The sequence below is a fragment of the Peromyscus maniculatus genome, chromosome 8 (assembly GCF_049852395.1).
Source record: "Peromyscus maniculatus bairdii isolate BWxNUB_F1_BW_parent chromosome 8, HU_Pman_BW_mat_3.1, whole genome shotgun sequence".
In the NCBI taxonomy this organism is placed as follows: domain Eukaryota; kingdom Metazoa; phylum Chordata; class Mammalia; order Rodentia; family Cricetidae; genus Peromyscus; species Peromyscus maniculatus.
In genome coordinates, this window is record NC_134859.1 from 27,663,924 (window position 1) to 27,684,592 (window position 20,669).

Sequence of the window (20,669 nt, forward strand, 5' to 3'; positions counted from 1 at the left end):
ACGTCTTCACGCTTGCCGAACACTCTTACGCTCTGAGCCATCTCTTCAGCCCCGAACTGTGTCTTTAAAGGAGACTGGAAACAAGACAGTGGCAGATGATACAAGGTGTCCACAGAAGTGTGCCACCATGTTCCCCCCGTGGCTGCTGCCAAGGATGGGGAGCACTGCACTCCAGATTGAACATTCACACCTCCCTCTGCCGTGGTAGAACCTGCAGACATCTCAGGGCCTACATTTGGTCAGTGCAGCCATCCTGGGATGCTTTCCTACTCCCATTCAGGCCAGGGCTGCCCTAAGACACCAGTCAACAGAAACAAAGAAACTCCAGAGTCAGCATTGGCAGTTCATGGTGCATTTTTATTGGTGGGTTGCAGCCCCTCAGAGCCCAGAGCTTGTGGCTCAAGCCAGCCTCTTGCTTACGCGCTCATAGGTCACACCCCCAATGGTGGAGATCTGAAAGAAGAAACCAGAACATAGGACATCAGTGCTACTCCCCCAGGCAGCGGCCCTGAGGTGATCGTGGGTGTAGAGGAAGCAAGGCCAGCCACCATTGCCATTCCTGGTGGATGCAAGGCAGGCGCACTGCATTCTGGGGCTTAGATTCCGTGTCAGTTACAGGATCCACTGCAGAGCAAATGTGGTCACATGCTGAACAGAAAGAAGCAAGAGTGATGGGCTGGGGGTAGGTCAGCCCCTATTCTACCACTGCTCCTGTTGACTCTTGCCTGCCAGGCCCCTCTTCACGTTATTCCCATCTATAATTCCCAGGAGCCCCAGGGGGTTGTTCCCATTATACAGGGGAGCAAACTGAGGGTTGGTTCAGCCTGTGAAGATTAAGTCTTGTGCACACGAAGCTTCAAGTCTCCTGCCCTCAGATCTCCCTGCACAGCTCAGGCCTGGGAACCTTGGGAATCAGGACCCACTGGCTGACATTTCACTGGAAGCTCTCATCAGATCTCCCAGTGGGCTCGTGTTCACCCAGATCAGAAGACGCCTTTGTTCTTTTCATGTGTGTGGGCGCCTGTGCCATGTGTGCACGGGGGTCAGAAGACAGCTTGCAGGAGTTAGTTCTCTCCTTCCATCATGTGGGTCCCAGGAATCGAACTCAGATCCTCTGACTTGATGGCAAGCAGTTTATCCTTTGGACCACCTTTTTGTTTGTTTTTGTTTCAACACTACCACATTTATTTTCTAATTCTTATTGTCATCTTATTGTATCAATTCAATAGTATTGATTTTGACAGTACTGAGGGTTGAACCTAGAACCTTATATAAGTAAGCATGCAGTTTCCATTGAAATATATCCCCTGGTGGTGGGTGGTGAGTGGTGTGTGGTGGTGGTGGTGGTAGATGGTGAGTGGTGGTGGTGGGTGGTGGGTGGTGGGTGGTGGGTGATGGTGGTAGTGGTGGTGGTGAATAGTGAGTTGTGGTGGGTGGTGGTGGTGAGTGGTGGTGGTGGTGGTGGTGGTGGGTGGTGGGTGATGGTGGTAGTGGTGGTGGTGGTGAGTGGTGAGTGGTGGTGGTGGGTGGTGGTGGTAGGTGGTGGTAGGTGGGTGGGTGGGTGTGATTTGAGGGATCAGTGTCTCACTCTAGTCCAGGCTGATCTGGAACTCAAGATTCTCCTGCTTTGGCCTCCAGAGATCACAGGCATTTGCCACCATGTTCAGATGTATTTTAATTCTATGAGAAAGAAACATGGCAGGGTGGCAGAGACCCACTGGTCTTCGAGGAAAGACTGAGAACTTCCTCTAGAAATCAGCTAAGAGGGTCTGCCTCCACAATGTGCTATCTCTGTGACCTCAGGCAGGTCACAGGCTGTCTCTGAGCCTCATAAAGCACCTTTTAAAAACAGAAATAATAGGAAGCTGGAGAGATGGCTCAGCTGTTGGGAGATCTGACTGCTCTTCCAGAGGACCTGGGTTCATTTCCCAGCACCCACATAGCAGCTAATAACTGTCTGTAACTCCAAAATGTAACACTCTCACACAGACATGCATGTAGGCAAAACACCAATGTACATAAAATAAAGATAAATAAATAATGAAATAGAAATAATAGAAACCTCTACGAACTCACCTCCACCAACTTGTCACCCACGATCTCCGAGGTCTGGTGATAGTTAGGGAAATCTGCCACCACCTTCCCGTTCTCCATCTTCACAGTGGCCTGGGAGAGAGACAGAGCACTGAATACAAAGCCTAACAAGCCTAACAAGTTTTAGGCATCAATTAAGGTCTTTTAAAAATAGCATGTAGGCCTGGCAGTAGTGGCACACGTCTTTAATCCTGCAGAGGCAGGTGGGTCTCTGTGAGTTTGAGGCCAGCCTGGTTCTACAGGGTGAGTTCCAGGACAGCTAGGACTGTTACACAGAGAAACCCTGTCTCGAAAAATAAAAATTATATATATGTATGTATATATATATATGTATATATATAATTAATTAATATAATTAAAGGTGTGCGCCACCCGCCGCCACCACCACCCAGCTTTTTTAGTTCTTTTTGAGAAGAGGTCTCACTGTGTAGGCTTCACTGGCTCAGAACTCACAGAGATGGCCTGCTTCTGCCTCCTAAGTGCTGTAACTACTAGCATGCACCATGCTCAGAAAATTAGACTATGTTTGTTTGAATTTGGGGGTTGTTTGTTTAAGACAGCATCTCTCTGTGTATCCCTCGCTGTCCTGGAACTCACTGTGTAGACCAGGCTGGCCTGGAACTCACAGCGAACCTCCTAGCTCTGCATTCCAAGTGCTGGAATTAATGTCATGCACCACCACACCAGCACATCAGCTATTTGTGTCTCAGGGTTGTGTTCCTTTCTAATGGTGGCCATTACCCAGCATTAAAAACACCAAGAAAGAGAGTTTTTCATACTGAAGGCTAAACTATAGACAGAAGCCTCAGCCTGGGGAGCAGAGGAGCCATATCTGAAATGGAGAAGCTAGCCTTTGGCCTGGGGGGACAGGAAAGGGCAGCCAGGGGCCTCTCACCTTGAACTTCTTGCCCCCCATGGTCTGCATTTCACATTCTTTGCCAATGGTGAACTTGTTGGTCATAATGTTGCCCCCAGCGTAAGACTGGCTCCAGGTGAAGTCCTGTCCATCCTGCTGGACCTCTGTGATAATCTTGAAGTTACGTCCCTTTTCAATCACGTCTCCTGGAAGACCTGGGCCCAGTGACAAGCAGAGAGTCCACATGGGATCTACTTATAACCCTGCAGGTCTAATACAGTGTCTGAGACATAGATAGCACATGGTTCAAATCCCAGCTCTGTCATGAGACCCGGGGCTTGAGCAGGACACTGCCCTACTATCTTCATTTATAAAATGATGACAGTAAGGTCTGACTCTTAGAGCCTTTGTGAGAATTAAGTTCAATGTGGCTGTGTCTCTTACAGCACCTCACAACTACTTGGTGCTCTTCAAAAATAGCCAATCTTGGGGGCTGAGGAGGTGGCGGAGCAGTTAAGAGCACTTGTTCTTGCAGAGGACCTGGGTTCACTTCTCAGCACCCACATGGCTGCTCATAACCCTCTGTAACACTGTGGTTCACAGACATACATAGGAGCAAAACACTCATATACGTTAAAAAACCTAAATTTAATAATAATAATAATAATAATAATAATAATGATAGCAAATCTTCCTACAGTAATACACCAATACAGCAGAAATTTGCAAAGCCCAGAAAGTTCTGGAATGGATGCAATGTTCAAGATTCAGTCTTCTAATACTTTTATTCTACAGATGAGAAAACGGAGACCTGGCGCTGAAGAGAGACCACTGATCTTGCAACGCTCCAGGGTTCAGTTCCCAGAACCCACAGGCAATTTACAACCATCTGTAACTCTAGTTGCAAGAATCTGGTGCCTTCTTCTGGCCTCTGGGGACATCCGGTGATTACATATATATAGGCAAAACTCTAACACACATAAAAATAAATTTCAACACACATACATACACCAAAGAAATGAAGACCCAGAAGGCAAAGGAGCTTGTCCACAAGGCCTTGGAGAAAAGGCTCTGCTCTCCGGGCCACTCTGACACAACAGATGTGACCACAATAGGAAGGCCCCCAGGTCTCCTGGAGCTTTCCTTCTTTTCTTTTTCTTTTTTTTTTTTTTGGCAAAGCTCTCAAGTGCCCTGGACTGAGGATGGCCTTGAACTTCTGACCTTCCTTCCTCTGTCTCCAGAGTGATGGGATTATAGGCATTCATGACAATGCCTGGATTATGCATTGCTGATGATGGAACTAGAGCCTCATGCATGCTAGGCAAACCCTCTACCAACTGAGCTACCTCTTACATCTGCCTCTTGACAATTGTGTGGCTAGTGCATGGAAATTTTGATAGGATTCTCAGATCTCTAACAACAACAAACATGTGAATGACTAAAGATCAAATCTCTACTTCACCCATCACTACTATGTGACTTGGAATATTAATGAGCCTCAAGCTCAAACTGGAGATATGAAGATACTAGAAATAGTAAGATTCTAAGTCTTTTCAAATCAAAGTATGTCTTACAGCTTCGATTGTCCTTGGAGACAGGACAGAATACTCAGCAAAAGTGAGGATGCATGCATGGATGGATGGATGGATGGATGGATGGATGGATGGATGGATGGATGGGTGGATAGATGGGTGGATGGATGGATGGGTGGATAGATGGGTGGATGGATGGATGGGTGGATAGATGGGTGGATGGATGGATGGATGGATGGATGGATGGATGGATGGATGGATGGATGGATGGGTGGGTGGGTGGGTGGATAGATGAGTGGATAGATGGGTGGATGGATGGGTGGATAGATGAGTGGATAGATGGGTGGATAGATGGGTGGATGGATGGATGGAATTCTGTCCCACTCCACCCCAAGGGCTTGGGTTCCTATCCCAGAGCTGGTTGTAAGCAGCCAGCCCCAGGGAAGGAATATGAAGAAACTCACCCAGGCGTTTCATGAACTCGTCATAATTCTTCTCACTCTCAAATTCGAATTTGCCGCTGAAAGCCATAGTGCTGGGAGAGAGCTGGCAGCAAAGAGCAGCGAGCTGAGGAAGAAGGTTGGTCCTGAGGAGGCTGGAGTCCCAGTTTATAAACACTCCCAACTGCCAAGGCTCAGCTCCAAAGTCACCCCACTTCTCGGCCCTGCCCCTAATCAGGAGGTGTTTGCTGTTTTATGATATGGGCAGGACATGGAGGGGCAGAGCCCTAAGGTTATTCACCCTGGGGAAAATCACCTGCAACCCCACTACCAGCGTCAGCAAGGTCAGGGCCAGGACTGCCATCGAGTGTGGTCATTCACCTCTCTGCTCATCCCACCCTCCATTCATCCCTACCATGCCCTTTTCCTATGCTCTCCTCATCCTTCACTTACTCGTTCTAGCCTTCATTCACCAAGCACTGTGCATTGAACTGTATGTGTCGACCCAGAAGAATGAGGCACCCAGGAAGCATCCAGGCCAACCCAGACCCAAGGCGTGTGTGTGTGTGTGTGTGTGTGTGTGTGTGTGTGTGTGTGTGTGTGTGTAATGTGTAAGCTAGATATGATCTGTGACACTGAGGCTCCAGTCTTTGGGGTGACAGCTGCCTGCTTTGCTTGTTGGGTGGCTCCTGGCCACACAAAAATAGCAGTGCAAAGTATCTACAAAGGCCCTCATCAGCATCTTCATCATTACTACTTAAATTACAAAGTTTCAGCCAGACATTGTGGTTCACATTCATAGCCTTAGTACTTAGGAGGCTGAGGCAGGAGGATTGCCATAAGGCCAAGGACAGCATGGGATACAGAGTAAGGTCCTGTTTCAGAAACAAACCAAAAGCAAACAAATAAAAACTCTCCTTTTCTGGGGTTTCCTCTCTATGAGAACCCATCATTTCTGTTCAAAGCAGAATTGATCATAGTTGCTGACTCCAAAACCTGAGACTAAGTGGTTTCTCTGTCTGTCGCCCACCCTTCTCTCTCTTTCTTTTGAGTGTGTGTGTGTGTGTGTGTGTGTGTGTGTGTAGGTCAGAAGACAGCTTTCAGAAATGGGTTCTCTGTCTCCATCATGTGGGGCCCAGAGATTGAATTCAGGTCAAGCCTGGCAGCAAGTGCCTTTCTTTCTTTCTTTCTTCCTTCCTTCCTTCCTTCCTTCCTTCCTTCCTTCCTTTCTTTCTTCCTTCCTTTCCTCCTTCCTTCCTTTCTTTTCTTCTCCTCTTCTCTTCTCTTCTTCTTCTTCTTCTTCTTCTTCTTCTTCTTCTTCTTCTTCTTCTTCTTCTTCTTCTTCTTCTCTCTCTCTCTCTCTCTCTCTCTCTCTCTCTCTCTCTCTCTCTCTCTCTCTCTCTCTCTCTGACAGAGTCTCAAGCAGCCCAGACAGGCCTCACACTCCCTATGTAGTTTAAGATGACCTTAAACACCGGACCCTCCTGTCTTACCTTCCCAAAAAGTGGAACTACAGACACACACCAATACACTTAGTGTTTATATCATTTTAAATTGCTCCGTGGTAGAGAGCTTGCCTAGCATGGGCATGGTCTTGGGTTCTATCCACAGCACCACAATCACTCAAATCAATCAATCAATATCAATCACATTCTAGTCTATGGATAATTTACTTTTTTTTTTCTTCTTTTTTTTTTTCCTTTTTTTTCTTGCCACACTGCTGTGTCAGGTCCTCAGAAAATTTACTTTCTATCTGATCTTTGGGTTGTTTGCAGTCCTTTTCTATTATAATTAAGTAATTATTGTTAATACCTCTGGGTGTATATCAGATAATAAGCTAGAACTATCTGCTAAGGATGGATTCCTAAGCAAGACAGGGGCCATATGACTGGGGCAGGTGAAGGGGGGAGGTCCCAAGGGAGATGGTAAGGAAGACAATAGAAGGGACATGGAAGGGACAAATACTGGGATTAAAAGTACAATGGGGAAGAGTGCTAGAGGGATGAGAGCTGGGGGGCGGGGGAGGTGGGAAGAACCAACCAGGCTGAGATACATATGAAAGCTCTATATGTTGAACAAGGCCCTTATTGTTTTGTACAACAAATAAAATAAATAAAGGGGTGGATTACTGCTGTGGGATGTTAATGTATGTCCTGTGGGAGCCCTTCTTGGGTTCCTTGTGGCGTTACCCAGCAGGTTTGCATAGAGGATGATTAGGACCATGGGCCTGAGTGCAGGTGTCTGAGATGGTCTGCACTTGGCTGTACTGGGGGATGGTCTGTATGTCAAGTTGCTCTGATTGGTCAATAAATAAAACCTGATTGGTCGTGGCTAGGCAGGAAGTATAGGCGGGACTAACAGAGGAGAAATAAAAGAACAGGAAGGCAGAAGGAGACGCTGCCAGACACCGCCAGGACAAGCAGCATGTGAAGATGCTGGTAAGCCACGAGCCACGTGGCAAGGTATAGATTTGTAGAAATGCGTTACTTTAAGATATAGGAACAGTTAACAAGAAGCCTGCCATGGCCATACAGTTTGTAAGCAATATAAGTCTCTGTGTTTATTTGGTTGGGTCTGAGCGGTTGTGGGACTGGCGGGTGACAGAGATTTGTCCTGACTGTGGGCAAGGCAGGAAAACTCTAGGTACAGATTACTATGCATAATATTCCTGGAACAAGTCACTCTGAGACAAGGTGTCACTGTGTAGACTAGGCTGGTCCTAACTCAGAGATTTGCCTACTCTGACTCCCAGGTGTGGATTAAAGGTGTATGCCACCACACCACCACACCACCATACCACCACACCACCACACCACCACACCACCATACCACCACACCACCACACCACCACACCACCACACCACCACACCACCACACCACCACACCACCACACCAAAAGGGTCACATTTAAAATATATCTAGAAGGGCATTGTGGTGCCTGTAATCTTAGCACTTGGGAGACTGAGACAGGAGGATTAGCCAGAATTCCAGGACAGCTGGTGCTGCAAAGTGAGACACTGTCTTAGAAAAATAACCAATTAATTTTAGAAATAATAAAATATGGTCGGCAAGATGGCTCATTGGGTTAAGGCACTCACCACCAAGCCTGATGGCCTCAGTTCAATCCCCAGGACCTACATGGTAGGAAAAGAAAACTAACCCCAGCAATGTTGCCCTTTGGCACACATGTGCTGTGGCATGTACACACACACACACACACACACACACACACACACACACACACACAGTGGAAGACCAGCTCCCACATTCATTTACCCCAGGGACTCTTGAGGAGTGAGGGATAAGAGATTTAAATAGAAATATAGAGGGGAGAGAAACAGAAACACAGGATAGCCTCGGGAGGGCCTGGATTGTTATCCACCGGCCCAGAACTTTATTCCAAATGTCTGTTTATAACAATGCCAAAGGCAGGGGCAAAAGACCATCCCTCTGCTAGATACAGTCAAATGTAGACCCTTCTAAACATCTGGTACCCAGGCCCATGGCCCAATCATTCTCTTATGCAGTCCTGCTGGGTAAAGCTACTAGGAAACCTGGGTGGGCTCCAACAACACACACACATACACACGTACACACAAAATAAATAATTACAGGGTCATAATTTTTTTAAGAAATAATAAAGTATTTATAGCTATCAATGTCATTCAGAAAGACTAGAGTGGTTTGCATTCTCTCCCATAGCCACATGAGAATCTCCCCTCCTTAATAATAATGGTGATAAAATAACAATGGCAGGAACAACTAATAGGCATTGGGCATGTATGGCTGATCTCATTCTTTGATTCCTCTCAACAAGTGTGTGAAGTTGCAAACCGAAGTTCAGAGCTGTGGTGCCAGAAGACATGGCTGAGGAGCCGGCGGGATGGACTTCTGGCCTCTCTAGCCCCCACTTGGCTCCCTTTCCACCAGCCTCTCCCAAACAGGGAGAATTGGCTCCTTCCAAACTGCTGCTCAGCCATCAAGGACAGGATGGGAGCGGTGAGGTGTGATAAGGACAAGGTTGGCACCCGGGTGCCTGACTCACCTACACCTTCTTCCCATGGTGCATCTGACCCGCCACCCTCCATCCACCCACACCTGTATCTTTCCTCTTATTCTGGGGTTCATCTGTTTGAACATTCAGCTTCCAAGGCAGGGTAAATGAACTCCAACTGCAGGTTTTATGGGGCCATTGAACCATCAGCGCAAATATACCCCCGTGGAGATAAGAATAAGCCTAAGGCTACTCCTTTTGGGCACCCCCCCCCATAACCCCCTTGGACTCTGGCTGTGTCTCAAACAGCCACCACTACCCTGTGAAGAATATGCAGAGTAAGGAATGGGGACCTGGGTCCTTGGGTCCCAGATCCTCACATGGACATGTGAACTGTATTTGTCAATTAATTCACTCAATTGCCTGAGCCCCAGGTTATGCATGAGGGAATAGTGATACAGCAGATTGTGTCTAGCTTGACAGCTTATCCCCTCCCCCACTCCCTCCTTAGCCCCTGACCTTTAGCTTACTTCCCTGTCTGACCTTTGAACAAACCACTTCCTCCCTCAAGATTCTCCTTTTTTTCTTTTTCTTTTGGGAAGGGGGTTGGAGGGAGGAGAGCTCATGTAGCCTAGGCTAGCTTCAATCTCATTATGTAGCTGAGGATGACCTAAACTTCTGCTTCTGTCTCCACCTTCCCAGTGCTGGGGTTTCAAGCAGGAGCCATAACCCTCGAACTGGTGCCAGGGATTGAACTCAGGGCTTCATGCACACTTGGCAACAAGGGCTCTACCAGCTGAGCTACATCCCAGCTCAAGAATGGCTCAACTCTCCTTCCTTTCAGCAGAGTTGACCCCTACTCTCCTTGCTCATAACAACTGATGTGGAGTAAAGATCATCTTCCTACCAACCCTCCAACCACATTCCCACCAGCTGTGGCCACCCAGATCAACTATCTAGAGACTTAGGCTGCGACCCAGGATGGCCTGGAACTAACTATGCAGCCCAGCATTACTGTTTGAGTCTAGAATGTCCCCTACAGACTCACTTTTTATAATTGTTTTATATTTACTCTTTGAGAATTTCATGCAATTTATTTTGATGGTACTCTTTGCCTCTCCCCAGATCCTCCCCTACTTCCCTGCATACCCAAATTCATGTCCTCTCTCTCTCTTAAAACAAAACAAACACACACACACCAAAACCAACAACAGAACCATGGAGTCCAGTTGGTGTTACTAACTGCTCCTGGGCACAGGGTCTGCCCTGGAGTGAAAGTGATACACTCAATTTTCACTCCATTGAAGAGAAGGTTTGTCTCTCTCCCAGAAGTTATCAATTGCAAATAACTTCTTGGTTAAGGGTGAGACTTGGTGCCCACTTCCCGACCTCTGTGCTTGGATTTTGTCTGCCTTGAGCTTATGCAGGTCTTGTGCATACTGTCAACAGTCTCTGTGAGTTCATATGCTCACCAGCCTTGTTGGGTCTGGAAACCGTATTTCCACTGCCTCTGGCTCTCCTGCATAGATCTCAGACAGGCTCATATTTTAAGTACCCAGACCCCAGCTTGTGGCACAATTTTGAAGACTTTGGAATCTTAAGTGCATGGAATTAGGATGGAGGAAGCCGATCACTGAGGAAAGGTCTTTGAAGGTTATGCTCACTACTGCTCCTGGCCTCCTTCCTCTGTGTGCTGGTTTGCTCCCTGTGAGCAGCTGTGGTCACAGACCCCTGCCACGGCAGAATGAGCCATTCCGGTCTGCATGCTCTTTCCACGACAATGGACGAAGGCCCTCTGACACCAGGAGACAAAATCACTGTATTCTATTTGACTATTTCTCTCATGGATTTTGTCACAAAAAATAACTAATACACCTAGGCTAGATTCAAACTCATGATCCTCCTGCCTCAGCCTTCCCAGTGCTGGGATTACAGGCATATGCCACCACATTATTGTTTTTTATTTTGAAATAAGCTCTTACTATGTAGTCCAGACTGGCTTTGAACTCAAAACCCTCTTGTTGCCTCAACATCCTAAGTACTGGGATTACAGGAGTGCACCACCACACCAAGATACTGTTCTCTCTCTCTCTCTCTCTCTCTCTCTCTCTCTCTCTCTCTCTCTCTCTCTCTCTCTCTCTGACAAGGTTTCTCTGTGTAAGAACAGGTTTGGCTGTTCTGGAACTCTGTAGACCAGGTTGGCCTCAAACTGAGTGCTGGAATTAAATGGGTGTGCCACCACTGACCAGCCAAGACTCTGTTTCACTGTTTTCGATAGTCACATTGTCATCCACTATGAAGATACATTGTTATTTTAACTTCCGCACAGCAGCTGCACAGGCCTGTAATCCCAGCACTCTGGAAGTAGAGGCAAGAAGTTCATTTTTGGCTACATAGCAAACTAGAGGTCAGTCTAGGCTACCCTGTCTCAAAATAAAAAGGAGAGAAAGTACTATTGGCCTAGAGAGAGACATGTGTGTTGGGGTCAGGGGAGCCTTGATGGGTAGGTTGTTCCATGAAGATTCATAGGCTGCAGGATCTTCAAAGATCAGCTCTTTGAGGAACATGGTATACTAATAAAATTAGTAGCAGATTAGTCGTTATTAGCTGGCGGGCCACTGCACTGGGTATCTGAGATCCTAGTGTGGCCCCGAGCCTTTCTCAGGGTGAGCTTTTAAGCACACAAAAAAAGCTTATCTTGGATTGACATACTTCAGTTAACAAGAACAGTTAGTCAGAAGCAGAACTGCAGAAGCCAAAAGGCAAGGTTAGTGCATTTAGAGACTTTCCCAGAACTATGGACTTTGATGGATCAGGTCTTTGTTTTCATTTTGGCAGGTGGTGCTGTCTACATGCTAGGTTTTATGGCCTGAATGCTACTTCCATCATGAAGTCAGTTGTGCTAAGTTCACCTGTTACAATCAGACTGAAAGAGAAGGTGGCCTAACTCCCTGTCCATAGGTCCCATCCCCAGGGGGAGAAGGAGGAAGAGTCAAGGAGTTCCAACAACATCCAAGGAAACTCACCTCCAAACTTACACCTAAAGCAATCGATGACTCCCCCCCCCCCAAAAAAAAAAAAACTTCTTCGGGCCAAAGTCAGATGCCAAAAGATCTTCCCACTCTGCCTGCAATTATCCATCACCCACTTTCCTGCCGCTGGCTAACCGTGATTAATTCCTGTGGCAGCCACAGGAATCATGCCTAATGAATTTCTAATGAACTCATTTGGTGTTAATGCAGTGTGTAATTCTGCAGGACACTCATTATGACTTAGCCCTATTAAGCCTCTAGTTATTGGGAACTACTATTGCTCCAAGCTCAGAAGCAAAGACAAGTAATTATGTAGAGCAAGAGCTAAATTATGGAAAGGATTGGACATAACAGAGAATGCCAAGAAGTGGCCTGGCCACGCCTGTTTTTCTCTTTCTTTGGGGTACCTAAAGGTCAAAGTGTTTTAGGGGCATTCAAAGGCCCCTGTCCTTAGAAGATCCATACACACCCACTCCCCCTGTCTGCTGCTTGGGCCTGAATCACCAACATAAGGAAGGATGCTTTTGTATTTGAAGTTCTGTTCCAGGCTGATACCAGAGTCCACAGGGCAGTCAGAGATAGTTTATCTCATCTGATCATCAGAGAATACCATTTGCTATCATTAAACCCCCTTGATAGATAAGGAGGTTGAGGTTCACAGAGGTAAGGCAACTCATACCCACTGGCAGCAGCCAGGTGGATTCTCTTTCCACTTACCTCTCATTTCTTGCCAACTATGATTTTCAGGTATGTATGACTTATACTTCCACCTAAAGCTAGTGTTGGAGGTTGGAGCCCTTTCTAATAGTTTATCCATGTGTTTTTCTTGCCTTGTATATTATTCTATTTTTCTCTTGCTATAACAAAATAAGAGGTGTAACTTAAAAAGAAAGGAAATCGACTTTGTTTATAATTTTGGAGGCTCTAAATTCAAATGGCATACCAGTCTTGCAAGGGCTCCCTGACTACATCATGTTATTGCTAATAGCTTGGGAGTACTTCTGTGAGATGGAGCACACGTGGTATGAGAGTAGTCCAGATTTAGACATGGTGGTACATGTCTGTAATCCCAGTACTTAGAAGGCTAAGACAGGAGGATTGCCAACACTTTCAGGCCACTCTGAACTATATAACAACACCTATCTCAAAAGCATAAACAAGGGCTGATTTTTGGTAGAGTACTTGCCTGGCATACAATGAAGCCCTGGATGCATGGTAATGCATGCCTAAAATGCTCTAGCACTGCAAAGGGGCAGGCAGGAGGACCATGAGTTCAAGGTCATCCTTGACTACAAAGAGCCCACCTGGAATATATATCATCTGTTTCAAAAACAAGCAAGTAAAAGAGGTTTAAAACAGCATTTTAGCCAGATGGTGGTGGCACACGCCTTTAATCCCAGCACTCGGGAGGCAGAGCCAGGCAAATCTCTGTGAGTTCGAGGCCAGCCTGGGCTACAGAGTGAGTTCCAGGAAGGGCACAAAGCTACATAGAAAAGCCCTGTCTCAGAAAAACAACAACAACAAAAACAAACAAACAAAAAACAGCATTTAAAAAAATCATTTCCCACAGGGCAGTGGTGGCACATGCCTTTAATCTCAGCACTCGGGAGGCAGAGGCAGGCAGGTAGATCTCTGTCTGTGAGTTCGAAGCCAGTCTGGTCTACAAAGTGAGTTCCAGGACAGGCACCAAAACTACACAGGGAAACCCTGTCTCGAAAAACCAAATCATCATTTCCCAGGATTCTGTAGATCAAGAATTTGATCAGTGTGTAGCTGGATGGTCAAGTGCACCCCCACGGATTTAATGACCAACAGCTGGGCTGGTTTCACTCAGATGTCCAACATCCCAGTGCTCCTCAATATGGCTCCCCTCTCTCTTTTATGTGACTTGGTTTTCCTTGGGTTTCCTCCCAACATGGCAGCCTCGGGATGGCTGGATTCCTTCCTAGATGGCTCCTTCCCAGTCTTCTTCAAGCATGGGTTCAGAAATGTCCGAGCATTGCTTGTACCACAAATAATCAAGAGGAGGATAATAGATTTTCTTCTTGACAGATGGTGAGGATGATACAAGGCTTGCTGGCAGCCACCTTCGGAAACTGCCACTGTGGGAATTTGTACTGAACATCAGGGTGGCTGTCTGAACACACTGTGTTCTGAAAGTGTGCACTGAATGGGAACATGTGTATGTGCATATTTATGTGTGTGTACACCTGTTGGTTTAACAGGCAAGGCCATTTGTGCACAAGTGAAGAACTGTGTCTGCCTAGACACATAAGGTGATGTGCACACACGGGTCTCTCTGTTGTCCCGTGCTAGGGGCTGTATCAGGAGGAAAAAGGAAATGTGTGCGAGCTTAGTAGGGGAAGTTCATAGGGCTGACCCTCATTAGCAGCATCTTTCTTGGCTGGGATCCCTGAGAGCTAGTCTTAGACGATGTAACAAAGTAATCATTACTGGTATCTTGTCCTTCCCTGGGAGGCCTTGGGTCCGCAGCCAAGCGGAAGACACTGCCCTTGTCATAACCCATCAAAACCACCACGCCAGCAGTAAAAAAAAAAAAAAAAAAAAAAAGTAGAAGTCCACATCTCTTTCATCCCCAGAAAAACTTCCAGGCCGAACAGCCAATGGGAAAGCTTTATCACTGTCACCCCCTTCCGGCCCCACCCACAGTGCTGTAAAGCTCCTGAATGCTTTCTCTCTTCTGGAAGAGCAGGAAGCCAGAGCTCAAGGCTGCTAGCAGGGTGAGGCCTCCTGCCTGGGGAAGGCTTCTCCTTTAACTACATATGTTCTGGAATAAGAAAATCCAAGGGTGCTAGGTGTGGTCCTTCCTGCAGGCCTGTAATCCAGGTACTCAGGTGGTTAAGCGGAAGGATCTTAGGTTTGGTCCTGTAGGCAAGCCAGCTTGGTCTACAGAATGAGACCCTGTCTAAAATTGGGAAGGAGAGGCAAAAAGACAATACCTCATCGGGTAAAAGCACTCACCACCAAGCCAGATGACATGAGTTCAATCTCCAGATCCCACATGGTAGAAGGAGAGAATAGACTGCCACATGTTGTCCTCTGATCTCATACATGTGCACACCATAAACACACACACACACAAATTTAAATTAAAAAAAAAATTTAAGAGGTAGCAAGAGTGATGGTCCTGCCATTAAAAGTACTTGTTCTTCGCCAGCCGGTGGCAGAGCCAGGCAGATCTCTGTGAGTTCGAGGCCAGCCTGGTCTACAGAGCAAGATCTAGGACAGGCACCAAAACTACACAGAGAAACCCTGTCTTGAAAAACAAACAAACAAAAGAGAGTACTTGTTCTTGCAGAGGACTCAGGTTCGATTCCCAGAACCCACATGGCGGTTCACAACCCTCTCTAACTCCAGTTTTAGGCGATCCATTGTACTCTCCTGATCTTCTTGGGCATCAAACACACATTCATACATAAAAATATAAATGAATAAATCCAATTTTTAACATTTCTAATTAAAAAAGAATGAGAAAGACAAAGGAGAGAGTGAGAAGGGAGAGAGGGAAGAAAAGAAAAAGAAAGCCAGGCATGGATGTGGTGGTGTGTGGTTGTAGTCACAGCACTTGGGAGGCTACGGCAGGAAGATCACCCTAAGTTCAAGGCCATCCTGGGCTGCATAATGGGTTCTTGTATTTAAAAAACAAAAACAGGCCGGGCGGTGGTGGCGCACGCCTTTAATCCCAGCACTCGGGAGGCAGAGCCAGGCGGATCTCTGTGAGTTCGAGGCCAGCCTGGGCTACCAAGTGAGTTCCAGGAAAAGGCGCAAAGCTACACAGAGAAACCCTGTCTCAAAAAACCAAAAAAAAAAAAAAAAACAAAAACAGCCAGGCGGTGGTGGTACACCCCTTTAATCCCAGCACTCGGGAGGCAGAGCCAGGCGGATCTCTGTGAGTCTGAGGCCAGTCTGGGCTACCAAGTGAGTCCCAGGAAAGGCACAAAGCTACACAGAGAAACCCCGTCTCGAAAAACAAACAAACAAATAAATAAATAAAAATAAAATAAAAAAACAGACACAAAACTGAATAGAAAGAGGAGATGAGAAGTACAATGACGATTGGGGGTAGCAGAGTAGAGAATTGATCCTTGGGGATAATTGGGGGTATTTATTGTCATTTCTGAGACATGGCCTCATGTAGCCCAGACTGGCCTCAAACTTTCTATGTAGGTGAGGCTAGCCTTGTCCCATCTTCTTAGTAACTGTTATTATAGGTGTGCACCACCATGCCTGACTTTGAATATTCTGTAATAGCAAGTAAATGGTAGCTGGAAACATCACGCATCCTTTTACTTCCCATCCGTGAGTCTGTCTATAGGACCAAGCCGGTCAATTGGAGCGGCTAGGTCAAAGGTCACTGGTAGTGTGTCCTCTGAGGGTTCTGCCAGTCAACACCCCCCCTCCCCTCCCCAGCAGTGTTTGAGACCACCTCTTCTGCCTTCCCACCTGAGCTGGGTGTGAGGGGATATCAGGTATAGCGGGGTCAGAATGAAGGGTAGCACCCTCCCCGGAGAAATCCATGGCACAAAAAGACAGATAATGTGCCCGAGGACAGGGGTCCCTATGTTTTGGCTAGTACAGAGACTTGTCCCCAAAAGAGCCCAATCAGAGGGGGCATTCTGTTTCCTGTGTGTGGCCTCTGCCTACAAGGAAGATTTTCAGCCTGAGAGTTCAAAGACAGGGATTAGTCCCAGTTCTGATACCCCAGCTGGGTGGGTAGCCTTGGCCTATGGACTAACTCCAGACACAGCTGTAAGCATTCACATACATGTCTCTCACAGCCCTAATACACTGATCCCAGAGGGTATGCAACCTGTCCAAGCTCATTAAACAGCAGAATGCGGATTTGAACCCATTTAACACCATATTTCACTTTGGGCTGGAGCCGCAGTTCATCCCTCAGTGAGGCAAAGCTGTCCTATTTTTCCTCAGCTTTCCCTCTCAGGAAATGAGGTGTTGGGTGCTCAGTGGAAAGGGCTGTGGAGCCCCTGGGTAAGAAGATCAAGTCTCCCTTCTGTTCCTCCTAGGCAGGCCTCCCAGGAAGCCTCATGGCTTTCTGGCTTTGCGGGATTCAGGTTAAACTATGAGCTCCCTGGTGGACAGAGAGGTCCCACTGTGACATGTCTCCGTCCCTAGGGCTGATCACAGGGTGGGACCAGCCTAGATGTGCTGATAGAGATTGACGAGAAGGAAGGGCTGAGAGTGGAGTAGAAGGAAAACCCTGGAGAGAGGAGAGAAAGACTGGGGACAGGAAGGAACAGAGAGAAGAGAGAGGGAGGAAGAAAGGCCTCAGGAACAAAGATAGCAAGCCTCCCAGGCAGCTGGCAGCCCTGGAGACAGATACTGTGAGTTGGAGCCCCCTCTAGTGGTCACTTCCATACAGCCTGCCCCGGGGGAGGTGCCAGCAGGAACCCTACCTGCTAAGGGTAAGAGGACCACTCACCAACTACCCCAGGGAAGCCAGCTGATAATAACAACGACCATATCCCCGCAAAAGAGCCACAGAGACAGCTGGAAGGAGGGAAGCGCTCTTCTCAGCATCACGTGGAAAGGTGGAAAGAGTCCCCAAGCTTCCTTGACCTGGGACTTCTTTACATTTGCCTCCAATGGCTTCTTCCCTCCTTCACACCTGTATCACTGGCTTGGTCACCCCTGATGGGGCCAGCCCATACACACCACAGAGCAGGCCAGTGACACTACACCAACGACACCCAGAGCCAAAACACCAAAGACCTCCAGAGACCATCAAGGTGCTCGTTCAGTTGTCTACTCAACAAATATGTGCTGAGTGCCTACTGTGCATGTCAAACTGCAGGTCCTGGGGGCAGAGCAAAGACAGACACACACAAAAATGATGGAGGCAGGGTGGGGCAGCCTGGGCTATGCAGCAATGCAACTCCCTGTGAGACCCTGTCCAAAACAACCAGCCGGGGAGAGGGGGATTGGTGCCAGGTGCATTGGTATGGGTCAGTAACCCCAGAACTCAGGAGGTGGGGGCAGGAGGATCAGTAGTTCAAGGTCCTCCTTGGCTATACACTGAGTTTGAGGCCAGACTGGGCTACAAGAGACCTTGTCTCAAAAGAGAAGGGGTGATGTACACCTGTAATCCCAGCATCTATGAAGTAGAGGCAGGAAGATTAACTCAATAATTTAAAGCTAAATTGAGCCATAGAGCAAGAGCCTGATCATGAAATAAAAAGGCAGGGGATGGTTCTCGGTGGTGGATTACTTGCCCAGCCTGCTCAGGGCCTAGCCTGGGTTCCCAAGAAGGAGGAGGAGTGTACAATGGACGGTGCACAAATACTTGAAAAGGTTATTTTCAGATTGGGAGAGAAAGGAAGGGCCTGGTCTGACAAGGAATGTTTGTATAGACACCATGTGGGGAGGATGCAGAATGGAGGCCAGTAGAGGGGGTTCAGGTGAAGGTTCAGCTTGTACAGAACCCCCTGCCCCTGGGGCAGCGGGAGTGTAGCATCCCCAGTGCGTGAATGGAAGGGCAGTGAGTATGGTTGAAGCTTAATGGTAAGAGAAAAATGAGATTAGCTACAGTGAGAGACTGTGGACTGCACATGTCCAGGGCTTTGGATTTGCTGCTGAGGACCAAGTCAGCCATCGGACAGCTTTGGGGGCAGAGATGGCTTGAGTAGATTTGCATTGACTGGTTGATGTATTGACTGATTCCGGGATAGCCCTGGTTAGCCTGGAACTCACTGTGTAGACCAGGCTGGCCCTGAACATTGGGACCCTCCTGCCTCTGCTTCCCAACAGCTGGGAGTCAAGGACTGAGTCACCACATTTGACCTGACTTGAGCATGCTTGTTTGTTTCCTTTCTCTTTTAGATAGAATCCCATGTAGCCCAGGCTGGATTTGTACTATGTAGCCAAGGATGACCTTGAATTTCTAATCCTCTTGCCACTGTCTCCCAAGGGCTTTCTGATGTTATTTTTTCCCCTAGGTCTGATCACTTATTTGTTACATTTAAAGACTTATTTGTTAGTTATTTTTGGCTGTACTCAAACTTAGAAGTAGAAGCTCTCAGCAGAGACAGACTACATCTCTTAGCAATCTGTTCCAGGCTGTTTTCTTTGGCTTCCTTCATTCTCTTGGCCAAAAGTTTAGCATATTCTGCAGTCTCCTCATTTTTCTTGGTGTGTTGATTCTTCAGAGCAATAGGCCAGTGTTTGTGTTTTAGGACACAGAGTTACAAGACACTGAATCTTTGGTGTTTTGGTCCTGGGTTTCTTCCCTTCTTGGTTTAAGGGCTTTCTGATGAACAAATTAGCGGACATCATCTACTTTAGATATTGAAAAGCTTTTAGATTCTGCTAGCTCTTTTGATCCCCAACCTCTAAGGCACTGTAGCATCTATCCCTTAAGGAAAATCCTTCTCCGCTGCCCCCCACCCCCGTTATTTTTAAATAATCAAGTTGAGAGCACTCAGATTGACATCCATAATGTATCCAAACAGACTTACACTTCCTCTCTCCAGTTCTCCTTGAACTATAACAACCATGTGCCTGACTCAACAGCGGGCACACTCTGCGTGGGTCAAGACACCCTGCTTCATAAGAAAACCTTGTTTGTTGTTCCCACCACTGATGTGGACCACATGACCTTCACTCTTGACCCAGAGCATCAGCAGCTACTTCTGTAGCCGTGGGTTTCTTACTAAGCTTATGGCCCTCATCCACCTCAATAACTTACTGACAGCTGGCGGCTGGGAAGGAGATACTCAGCTTCATCCTAACAGGGCTCATCAACTAGGAGGTGCCATGAAAAGGAGTTGACTTCCATTTTAACAGGTTCTTCCATCTGCTTTGTGGAGAAAAAAATGCTATAACCAGTGAGTGAGCACGGAAGCTAGAAAACCAATGAAGCTCTGTGATCAGGAGTCAAACCCGTAAAGATTTTTTTTTTTAAGGAAAGAGTTACTTTGGCTCACAGTTGGAGTAGCTACAATTAATAGCTCTGGGGATGGCGTGGCAGCAAGAGCTGGAGGGTGAGACAACTAGTTACATTGTGTCTGAAGAGATACAATGCTGATGTAGTGAATTTAAAAGCAAGGTGGGGACTGGGAGAGATGACCTTTAATCCCAGCACTCAGGAAGCAGAGGCAGGCAGATCTCTGTGAGTTCGAGGCCAGTCTGATCTACAAAGCAAGTTCCAGAATAGCCAGGGCTGTTTCACAGGAAACCCTGTCTCAAAAAAACACACAAAACAAAACAAAAAACAACAAAAAAGGCAAGGTGGACAGGACCTGCGGGGTAGCATTTGAATGCAGGGGAGCACAGGACAGACTAGGTGCTTTCCATTCCTACTCTAGGCTGGGTGGGTGGGTGGGGAGACCACTCAGCATCTCCCAGGTCACCAAGAGGAGGAGGAAGTGTCCAAGACTCTGGCAGGAGGGAATGGAGGCCCACAAGGCTAGAACTTGTGAATATTCGGAATGTGGGGACCCAAGGACCCTCCTACAACTCTCTCTTTGCCTGCTACCCCTTTCCCCACACCCACCCCTCTCTCCTCTTCCTCCTTTTTCTATCCTTCCCTCTGCAGTTCCTTCCCCACTACAATTACACACACACAGACACACACACACATATGTACATGCTCGCACCCACAAAGGGATGGGGAAGGGGGCTTCTCAGGAGGAAGGCAGCTGGAGGAACTGCTGTTTCTGTGAGGTGTCTGAAGCTCTCTGCCTT

At 47.3% G+C, this 20,669-nt stretch overlaps 1 protein-coding gene across 1 annotated transcript; it reads right to left on the minus strand.

The window, feature by feature from the left end:
* Positions 1 to 344: 344 nt before the first annotated feature.
* On the minus strand, positions 345 to 5,061 carry Fabp6 (fatty acid binding protein 6). Its single transcript, XM_006971609.4, has 4 exons — positions 4,947 to 5,061; positions 2,990 to 3,165; positions 2,077 to 2,166; positions 345 to 453 (listed from the first exon to the last, which is right to left on the minus strand). Exons 1-4 carry the CDS (start codon positions 5,011 to 5,013, stop codon positions 400 to 402), a joined length of 387 nt encoding a protein of 128 aa, XP_006971671.1. The 5' UTR covers positions 5,014 to 5,061; the 3' UTR covers positions 345 to 399.
* Positions 5,062 to 20,669: the final 15,608 nt, after the last annotated feature.

Coding starts and splice junctions, on each gene's coding strand:
- Fabp6 (XM_006971609.4), bottom strand. CDS start 5,013: ATGGCTTTCAGCGGCAAATTCGAATTTGAGAGTGAGAAGAATTATGAC. Junction 3,166..4,946: donor CGAGTTCATGAAACGCCTGG/GTGAGTTTCTTC, acceptor CACTGGGCCCAG/GTCTTCCAGGAGACGTGATT. Junction 454..2,076: donor TGGGTGACAAGTTGGTGGAG/GTGAGTTCGTAG, acceptor TTCTTCTTTCAG/ATCTCCACCATTGGGGGTGT.